At 33.4% G+C, this 10,709-nt stretch overlaps 2 protein-coding genes across 2 annotated transcripts; both read left to right on the forward strand.

The window, feature by feature from the left end:
- The first annotated feature begins 621 nt into the window (after positions 1-621).
- LOC143599593 (uncharacterized protein At4g22758-like) lies at positions 622-3,241 on the forward strand. The gene is made up of 3 exons (XM_077077506.1): positions 622-924; positions 2,684-2,891; positions 2,962-3,241. The coding sequence occupies exons 1-3, from the start codon at positions 622-624 to the stop codon at positions 3,204-3,206; spliced, it is 756 nt and encodes a 251-aa protein (XP_076933621.1). The 3' UTR covers positions 3,207-3,241.
- A 3,244-nt stretch (positions 3,242-6,485) lies between these two features.
- On the forward strand, positions 6,486-10,336 carry LOC143599594 (ATP-dependent Clp protease proteolytic subunit-related protein 2, chloroplastic-like). Its single transcript, XM_077077507.1, has 9 exons — positions 6,486-6,583; positions 6,650-6,690; positions 6,790-6,862; positions 8,617-8,734; positions 8,817-8,954; positions 9,042-9,158; positions 9,729-9,797; positions 9,915-10,010; positions 10,117-10,336. Exons 1-9 carry the CDS (start codon positions 6,525-6,527, stop codon positions 10,252-10,254), a joined length of 849 nt encoding a protein of 282 aa, XP_076933622.1. The 5' UTR covers positions 6,486-6,524; the 3' UTR covers positions 10,255-10,336.
- The last annotated feature ends 373 nt before the right edge of the window (positions 10,337-10,709 follow it).

A 10,709-nucleotide genomic window follows, 5' to 3' on the forward strand; every position in this document is an offset into this window, starting at 1 on the left:
TTATTAAATACTTGGATAATGTAAATTGTAATTGTTAGAGATTTAGGGTGTATATTTTGTTTCTTCTAAAATTATGAAACTTGGAAGATGAACTGACAAAATCTTATTAGCAATCTTTTTAACAAAAATTTCAAGAAAATGATAGTATTGGTCTAACACCAAGTTAATATATATATATATATATATATATATATATATATATATATATATTATATGAAATAAGGTAAAAAAATCGGTTATTGTATGAAATACGGTAAAATATTTTTTTAGCGTTACCCTTGAGATTTCCGTCTAGATCCACCACTGTCAATTATGGTTATGGGTTTAGCTCAAAACCGCCTCAAAGCGACCCAATGCACACCCCTACCCGAAACAACCATACATCCAAATGAGGTTGAATAAATAATAATTTCTTTAAAAGAAAAGATAATAATAAAATAAAAGCTAGAATAAGGGGAAATGAATATATTAAAGCAATACCATACATACATGCTTTACGACACTCCCAATAGACAATTGATTCATTGCCTATTCATTAAGCAAAGATTTCCCTTTATTATTAATTAAACCAATAGAACCTCATCATACATTAATCCATCTCAATTCACACATCTATATTCTATGTCACAAAACCTTAACCTTCGAAGACTTCCCATCAACCGGAGGATCAAACCTCCTCACCCGTCACTGTCCGGTCACAAACTTCATCGGCAAGTTGTCGTTCGTCGTTCGTCGAAGAAACAATCGAAATTCATCAAGAGATGCCACTCCGAACCTACTTTATTAACCACGGGTTCTGTCGGAGATGATCAGCAGGATATGACTCCCCCATGTGAGAGTAGCTTGTTGTTTCGAACTCGGGTCCCTACGAATATATTCTCGTCATCTCCGGAGTTGCTGCCTTGTTCGCCGGAGAGAAACGAGGTAAACGTCATTTTTTTTATTAAATATTAGATTTCACGTGTCGTCTTTTAAATTCACTATTTTGATTTCTTTTGTATAAAATAATATTAATTTTTTTGATTTAGTAAAGCTTATATTTCTTATTAAATATTAGATGTCACGTGTTATATTTCTTATTAAATATGAGACGTTTTAACTTTAAATTCACTATTTTGATTTTTGTTGTATAAAATAATATTAATTTTCTTTACACCATAAGTTTTATTCTTTAACTTCTTTTTATAAAATGTGTTTGAAAAAAAATGATGTTATTTAAAATAAATATTAAAAAAAAACATTTATTTGATGTAATGCGTGTTTCCTTGGTTAATTTGTTTTGATCAAAACATGTCTTTGAAATATTAAAAGGGTGTTTGGGATTCTTTATTTTATTTTTTTATAATTTTTTTCATAAGTTAATAAGTTACAACTTTGTAACTTATTAACATATACTCTTACAATAACACACAATATAAAACATCTTTTACCCTTTTTAAGAATTAATAAGTCATAAGTTGTTTAAAATAAACAATCCCAGACACCCAATAAAAATGTCTTTATTACAATAACGCCCAATAAAAATGTCTTTATTACAATAACGCGTTGATCGTTGTCAGAAACTTATTAATTTAATTTAATCAAATATGCCTTGGTCACTTCGTGTACATATTTTAGCTGTTGATTGAAGTGATTAAAACGGTTGTTGTTTTCGATAGAGATCAAAATTTATGAATAATGATATTGATTTTGATCTTGATTGGTAAATACGCATTTCCCCTGGCACTTGTTTTCTTGACTTCTTGTGTATGATTGGAAATTAAAACTATACCGTTTCAGTATAATAAAACATATTATATGGTGATGCGTACTGATATGTCTGCTACATCATACGAACCATATTATATACGGGTCGTATGATCCGAACAATGAATGACACGTTATTGACGTGCGAATACCGTGTGATGGTATTATTAATTTGTATAGCTGGAGCCCGTAATTACTATTGCATTGCATATTTGCATACATTGATAATATATAATAAAAATAATTAAAAAGAATAAGTGTTATTTATTAAAGGCGTACTAATTCATACATCCCAATTTTTGTATTTCTTTTTGCCGACCAAAAAAATGGGACTAGTTTAGTCATCTCCGTGTCTCGTTAAAGAGAAAACGACATTGCAACAAGCTAGATTTTATTCTATTATATAGTTTCTAGCATAATCCATGATATATTTTAGTCATTCTATTATTTTAATTCATATGTAAGTAAACTATACTTTTTGCAATTATACATAAAACATATTTTAAAATTTTCCATTACATGTAACCAACCATAGTACCATACTTTCATATTTTCCATTATAATTATATGCGGTGGCAAAGTTTTAACGAGTTTGAGGGGGGGAAGACTCAAAATATATTTAAAAAATCATGAACGAGTGGCCCGGGCTCAAATTTTCAATCAAAAATGGGTAAATTTACACTATGTATATAAATTTTCGGACAAAAAAGGTCAATTAGCACTACTACGCAAAAAAACAGTGGGGGCGAGGCCACCCGGGCCCTTAGGAAACTTCGCCCCTGATTATATGTCCTCATGAACAAGTTTTATTTTGGCACAATGATGTAAAAACTCTTGTTTAAATAAGTGAACTTCAATACGATCTTTATAACCTTTAGCGTATAGCCGAAGTATGTAATTTGTATAAACATTCGTTTAAAAATACCTATTATCTCAGAGCTACAACAAAGACGCAAAAATTCTAATTAAAGTAACAGTTGAGGGAAGCGTTGGGCCAATTCAAGCTTTGGTGAAGTTGGGTTCAAGTGTTGACGAGACAATAAAATTTGTCACGAGCAAATACAATGCAGAAAGGAGATCTCCGCGACTTGATCAAGATGACATGACTAACTTTGAGTTGCACCACTCATACTTTAGCCTTCATTGTAAGTCAATCTTCCTCCATTTTAGGTACTAACTCTTATGGTAAAAAAATTTAACTATCTTTTGACCTAGGTTTGGATAAATCGAATATGATTGGAGACATCGGGAGTAGAAGTTTCTATTTGCGTAAGAGTGCTAAAAACAACGAAGCCACGCGTTCTAGTACATCCATTGGTTCAGAGATGGCTGCTAAGACAGATGAAGTTACATCTCCGTTTCTGAATATTTTCTTTCTAGGCTTTCTACGTCATGGGTTTAGAAAAATGTTTAAAAAAACAAGGAAGATTAGGAGGTTGTTGGGTTGTTTTGGTGGGTAATTTTCAAACCATACCTTAAACAATCACTTGGAAGAGAACTAGACAAGTACATGTAGATTCATGAAGTACAAGTATATAAACATTGTCATACATACGGTAGATGAAATATGTTTTTACCGTATATGTAGTTCTTAGTTTGGTTAGATATGCTGGTAAAATCTTTTGACTTATCATTATCAATTTAATCAAATCATGTTTAATATGTTCCTTGTTGTTATCCTAAAAGTTGTTACCTTTATCATGTAGAGGACACTTGGCAACTATTACATTTATTAGATAGATGATACTTGTCAATATGTGAATTTATAGTAGTGAACTAGTGATGACAATATACAAGGGCTATTAATAATTTGCTGTATCCAATGATATCAGATAAATGCATTAATTTGTTAAAAAAATTATCCGATTGAATTTTCTTGTATATTTCTTAATATTGCATTTGTAGTGTGATTTTATTGTCCAAAGATTAGAAAAGTAAAATACAGTGAAATAGTATGTTATTCTATTACTACAGAGGACCATGAATATAAAAAATATAAAAGAAAAAGATTAGTGCAAGTTAATACATTTTTAAGCATCTAAATGGATTTTGTGAACAAATCATACAAGATGAGAGCAACACAAAACTCACTTTGACGGGGATGGAACGCGAACTCGGTCGGTATTGGTTAAACCCGTATGTTGCAGCGGATATGTGACGGAACTTGCTCGGTACTAAAGTGAACCATCGCTTTGTGGCCGAGTCGTCGTGGAAATTCAGTTGGTATTGCTTCGGTTTTGTGATGCTAATAATATATTTAAAATTAAAAGTTAATTATTATTCTTTTTAAACACTTATTTAAAGTTTGTGAATGATTTAACCAAACTGTTAAACCAAATGACTAAAGTTGCCAATAAAAAACCAAAAAAAAGAAAGGAATGCTCATCACAACGCTTTGGCCTTTGAGATTGAACAACTTAACACGCCACCGAACCATTCACTTGTTCTTATTATGGATGCATGTATATAAATGCTAAATTTATGGGTTGTTTGGTAGTCTTTTAATGATTTGCTAATAGACTATTTATCAATTAAGATTAGAGTATGTTTGTTTCATTAAAAAGACACATCTTAATAGTTTACAAGGCCTTTAATGGTTTAACATAATATTGCAAAACAGCCCTTATGTGGCTATGTCTAATTATTGTTTTAGAACAGAAACCAAACTATCTTTTTTAATAGGTATTACAATGGGAAAATCACCAAAATAATTATTGATTAATCCAGAAAAGCCGAAAAATAATATGAGAAGCCTATGATACATGGGGATTTTTCACAATAACAAGGGCTTCATAGGACACATAACTTTTAGACATGTCCGGCTTTGAGAAAGCAAAAATAATTTTGGGCCGAATACTAAAATTTTTTTGGGCCTTAAATAAAAGGAGTATTTTGTTGGGTTTAAACAATTTAATTTTGATATGGGCTTAATTTATTATAATTTAGGTTGTGTAAAAACTTTGTATAAAAATAGGATTAAGCATGTCTCAAATGATACTACCCATAACCTTTTAGTTGGTAGTAATACTTCTTCGCCACTAGACCAAACTAATGTTTATGCAAATGAGTTTAAACATTAAATATACATATTGTTTTAATAAAAATACATATAATTTAAAAAAAAAATTTAGGCCTAGCGGGGTGTCGGGCCTGTGGTCGTCGACCACCCAGCCCCCCATGGGCCAGCCCTGCTTTTAGATAGGGGCTTTCTCTATTATCAGGCCCACAAGCAGACCAATTAGCTTACTCATGACACTTTTTAAAGGAAAAGTCTACATATATGTCATTTATGGGGAAAGTTTATTCCCTAGCCGTTTCCCCAGTAAAAGATAGATTGCAGTTGAAATGCCTAGGATAAAAAAAAGTCTGAGCCCTAGACGTTCCCATCAACGTAGACAGCTCATACGTTTTCGTAACGAATTTAGATGTTTCTCTTATGTATTTAGACGTTTTTGTCTAAGATGTTTCCAAGACATCAAACGTTTCCTACAATCGAAAGAAGCATACTCAATATTCCCATTAACAAATTCTCATCGCTGTAAACTACCATCTTAAGCGACATTTTAAAAAAATTGTCATCCATGTTTGGTAATTGGTAGTTAAGAAACATATGAAAAATAGTGAAACAACTACACATGTACCAAACGGCTTAATACCTTCATAAACATCTAACGATGTATGGAAAATTGGAAGCGTCCATACATGTACGGAAACATCAATACATGTATGAAACAACTAAATATGCACAAAAACGTTTAAATATGCACGGGAACGACAAAAATATGTACGGAAACATCAAAATGCGCACAAAATCAACAAACGGATTAAAAAAAAGGTCGGAAACATCTAAAAACACATAGGAACATCTATAAAAAGTGAAGGTTGCGTCAGAACCGTCTAAGCTAGATGAAACATCCATGGTTCAGCCCAGCCTTTTCTTATAAAACGTTTAATCCATAGTCCCTAAACTGCCGTTTCGATGATTTTCTTTCCCATATTATAATTCGGGTGTATCGGGCTTGACGCATTATCCATACCTAGGGCTGTTCACGAGCCGAGCCGAGAGAGGGCTTGCTCGTTGCTTGGCTCGTTTCGAATCGAACCGAGCGGCTCAAAATCGAACCGAGCCAAAATCGAATCCGTATTTTCCAAGCATTTTTCTATTTTTCCCTTTAAATTCTTTTATAAGAAAAAAGTTTGAAGTTGAATATAATGTGCATAAAAATAAATTAGTAGATTTAAAGAAAATAGTAATAGCTTGTAAATTTTTATAAAATTGAAGTTGAATATAACCGTAATAAAACAATTAATAATTAAAAAATAATTATTTATATAAATATATATGCACACTTATATAACTTGTTTTTATAATTATCTTTAATATTGAAATACTAAAATTAAATATAATTATTTTTTTATATTTAATGTATTAGAAAATATTTAATAATTAAAAGATATTATATTTAATATTCAGTTTTTCAATATCCAAGATAATTATTAAAACAAAATATATATTTATGAGTGTGTGTATATATATATATATATTATGAAAAATATTTGAGCCGAACTGAGCGGACATTTTCTCGTTGCTTGGCTCTTTCACAAACTGAACCAGCGACTCGTTTACAATCGAGCGAAAAAATAAACGAGCATTTCCTGAGCAAATTCCAATCGAGCGGTAATCCGATCACCAAAGAACGACCCTACCCGACCCGTTATTTTCTTCAATACCAAATCCACCCCTTTAATCCTCTTCGTCTGATATTCGCCTTGCAACAATGGCGCTCAATTCCATCACCTGTTCTTCATATCTTCACCCCGCTCACTCTTCTCCCAGGTATTAACAAAATATGCTTTCAATAACCGTATATTATTATTATTAATTTAAATTATTCAATTGCAGCACGGACAAGGCTTTCGTCGGATTAAGGCTCCAATCTCCTAGTCAGTCTCTCATCAATTACTTACTTCATATTATTATTATCTTCATATATTTGCTAGACTCGTTGAATTAATAATATTCGTTACGTTTACGAATAACAGATTGTTATGGATTCGCTAGACCCAATTTGACCGCTGAGTTGTACAAGAGAATTCATAAAAGTATTCAACCTAGGTATGTATTATTTTTTATTAACAATTAACAATAATAATAATAATAATAATAATAATTGCAATATAATAATATTGAATTAGTGTATTTGTTGTCTATGTTTCTATTGTATGAAATTAAACCTAATTTCATACTGTGTTGGCATCAAATATTGAAAAATAGTGATATTTATATATGTGTAAACTAGACGAGCCGAATCGAGGTCGACTAGGCTTGAGTTCGGTTCGTTTTGACTTACGAGGGGTCGGCCTGGAGCTTGGCTTGTTTCGAGCTGTTTTTCTGAAGCTCGAGGTCAGCTTGTGAGTTGTTTCACAAGCTTGGGATCGGCTCGAGCTCAGTTTATATGTCAAGTATTTGGTATCTATGTGTAATTACCTGCTCAATATTATAAGGGGTGTAAACGAGCTGAGCCTGAGCTCGAAAGGGTTGGGCTTGGCTTGTTTTGACTTACGGGTCCTCAATCTGGAGCTCGGTTCGTTTCGAGCTGTTTTTCTAAAGCTCGAGGTCAACTTGTGAGTTGTTTTACAAGCTTGGGATCGGCTCGAGCTCGGTTTATATGTCAAGTATTTGGTATCTATATGTGTAATTCTATATTATAAGGGGTGTAAACAAGCCGAGCCTGAGCTCGACTAGGGTTGAGTTCGGCTCGTTTTGACTTACGAGGGCTTGACCTGTAGCTCGGTTCGTTTCGAGCTGTTTTCTAAAGCTCTAGGTCAGCTTGTGAGTTGTTTTACAAGCTTGGGATTGGCTCAAGCTTGGTTTATATGTCAAGTATTTGGTATCTATATGTGTAATTACCTGCTCTGTATTATAAGGGGTGTAAACGAGACGAGCCTGAGCTCGACTAGGGTTGAGTTTGCTCGTTTTGACTTACGGGTGCTCTACTTTGAGCTCCGTTCGTTTCGAGCTGTTTTTCGAAAGCTTGGCTATTGAGTTGTTTTTCAAGCTATGGATCGGCTCAAGCTCAAGCCTGGTTCGTTTATTGTTTGTTAATCAGCTTATATACGAATTTAATTATTTATTTTTAGAAAAACCTTAAACAAGCTTAAGCTCGGCACGGGCTCGTTGCATAATACCTTAAACGAGCCAAAGCTCGGCTCGAGCTCGGTAGTGCAGTGTGAAATACATAGAAGTCTAAAAGAGGTAAAACTTAAAAACACACAAGGCTCGGGCTCAATAACTAAATGAGTTTTCTTTGGGGCTCATGCTTGGTCCAAGCTCAAGAAAGCCTGGGTCTTTTTGTGCTTTTTATCGATCAGGGCTCAAGTAGCTCGCAAGCAGCTCGGCTCGTTTGCACCCTTAATTTATATATAGATTAAAGAGGTATATGTAATGTAACCCTATTATGTGTTAGAGCTGCACTTAGGGTTTATCGCTTATTAGCTCAGTACAAGGATTAGAATACAATGATAGGGTATATACAGAGAACTATTAGGTTAAAACAGCTTAGGGAACAAGAAAGCTAAATGAGCCTTCCACCCCAAACCAAAAGGTGCCCAAAATGGCTTCACAAAACCTTACATTATGAACACAGTTAATACACAATACAATTCATTGTTTATCTTCATTATTAGCTACTCCTATGGCTTCACAAAACCTTACGTTATGAACACGGTTAATATACAATGCAATTCATTGTTTATCTTCATTATCAGCTGCTCATACTCGTGGTTATTGCAGTTTTTATGTCGGTATTATGAACACAATTAATATACAACAAGCCTTAAATTTCTATATCACTTGATCTATATATTCAGGACTGGCATTAAACCAGCACGAGGGCGTATAACAATGATGCCAATAGGGACACCTAGAGTACCTTACAGGGTACCCGGTGAAGGAACCTGGCAATGGGTTGATCTGTGGAATGCTCTAGTAAGCTGTTATTATTATTTTTTGTAGTCATTTATATAATTTTGATTCTTGAAATGCTTATATATAATCAATGTTAATGTAGTATCGTGAGCGCGTTATTTTTATTGGACAAAACATAGATGAAGAATTCAGCAACCAGATACTTGCAACAATGTTGTACCTTGACAGTATTGACAATTCCAAAAGAATGTATATGTATATTAACGGCCCGGGTGGTGACGTGAGTTCTCTCTCATGATACAATCATAGTCATTTTGATAAATATATAATTTCTTTTTTATAAAATATTTGGTATGTTTATTTGAAGCTTACACCAAGCATGGCTATTTATGACACGATGCAAAGCTTGCAAAGTCCAATTGGCACTCACTGTGTCGGTTATGCTTATAATCTTGCTGGTTTTCTTCTTGCAGCCGGAGAAAAGGTACATTTGCAGCATGTTTGTGTTCGTTCGTTTAATTCAACCGAACAAACAATTGAACACAAACAATTCAATGAATGGGATGTTCATGTTCATGTTCGTTTGTTAAGAGAACGAACATGATCATGCTTGTGTTTGCTTATGTTCGTTTGTTAATAGTATAAACGAACGGACATAACCGAACATAACTGAACTAAAAACAAGTTAAAGCTAAAGTGAAGAACAATGTGTTGGGCCAAAAAGTTATTAAAACTAGACTAAGTTGTAATGGGCCCAAAATTTGTAAATGAATATAATAACTAATGTAAACGAACAAACTTAAACAAAGATAACTAACAAACATAAATGAATGTAAATGATCAAACATAAACTAACTAACGAGACATGTATTCATGTTTGTTCGTTTATTAAATAAACGAACTTCCTGTCAAACGGTTCACGAACTGTTCACTGAAGGTTTGGTTCGTTTACAGACCTAACATTATTCCTTGCATAGAGTTGAATGCACTGTACAACTACCAATACGTTGTTTGGGTATGTTTTTAAAATATTAACTATCTTGAAATTGTAAAGGGTCAAAGATTTGCAATGCCTCTTTCAAGAATTGCTCTCGAGTCGCCAGCTGGTGCCGCCCGTGGTCAGGTTGAAACATATTATTGTGTCAATAAAGTCTTACAGTTAATACTTAATAGTTAATAAATAGTTATATATAGTTATTTATGTCTAGTTTTTAATTTTGCTACCAATGATGTTATACAGGCTGATGATATTCAAAATGAGGCGAATGAGCTTTTGAGAATTAGAGATTATCTTTTCAAAGAATTGGCTCAAAAGACGGGTCAACCCGTGGAGCAGGTTTGACTTCTTTAACCCATTTGTTTACAACCCACCAACCTGATTAACACGTTTATTTAGTCACTTTATCCAAATATTAAGTATTATTTATTACGATAATGAGCAGGTTTACAAAGATTTAACTCGGACTAAACGGTTCAATGCTCAAGAAGCTTTGGATTATGGGCTCATTGACCGAATTGTTAGACCACCCCGTATAAAAGCTGATGCACCACGTAAAGAGGAGGGTACAGGTCTCGGTTAATATTATGTCAGATTAAACGGTTTCTATTTTCAAAACCCTTTTTGTGGTATTTTGGACTTTAATATGTGAACTAGAGAAGTATTATGAAACTTTATTTGCGCATAAATAGAACATCAAGTTTCTTTGTTACATGTTTAGTACACCAAATAACCGAACTAACGGTAAAACCTTACAGAAAAAGGAACATCACTGAGCGCCAAACGTCTAATCTCATTATCATCCGAAAATATTCCAACATCTTTACATATGACCTTACAAAAGTTGCAGACAGTAGGACAAAACACGAGCTTGTAACCGTCGTCTGTTTTCTCAATCTTAAACCAGTTGTCAAGCGTCTCCCGTCCCGGGTTTCCTTCTACGCCACCTAAAGTTATAAAATACTGTTTCATAGCTTCATCGTATTTCAGTCTCCATATATTTGACTCGTTACAGCTTGTGGGGCCTGCAAATTTGAT

This window comes from Bidens hawaiensis, unplaced genomic scaffold, assembly GCF_021521415.1.
Source record: "Bidens hawaiensis isolate Kalapana, Puna unplaced genomic scaffold, B.hawaiensis_p1.1 tig00052408_1, whole genome shotgun sequence".
Taxonomy (NCBI): domain Eukaryota; kingdom Viridiplantae; phylum Streptophyta; class Magnoliopsida; order Asterales; family Asteraceae; genus Bidens; species Bidens hawaiensis.

Coding starts and splice junctions, on each gene's coding strand:
- LOC143599593 (XM_077077506.1), top strand. CDS start 622: ATGTCACAAAACCTTAACCTTCGAAGACTTCCCATCAACCGGAGGATC. Junction 925..2,683: donor GTTCGCCGGAGAGAAACGAG/GTAAACGTCATT, acceptor CTATTATCTCAG/AGCTACAACAAAGACGCAAA. Junction 2,892..2,961: donor CTCATACTTTAGCCTTCATT/GTAAGTCAATCT, acceptor CTTTTGACCTAG/GTTTGGATAAATCGAATATG.
- LOC143599594 (XM_077077507.1), top strand. CDS start 6,525: ATGGCGCTCAATTCCATCACCTGTTCTTCATATCTTCACCCCGCTCAC. Junction 6,691..6,789: donor ATTAAGGCTCCAATCTCCTA/GTCAGTCTCTCA, acceptor TACGAATAACAG/ATTGTTATGGATTCGCTAGA. Junction 10,011..10,116: donor CGGGTCAACCCGTGGAGCAG/GTTTGACTTCTT, acceptor GATAATGAGCAG/GTTTACAAAGATTTAACTCG.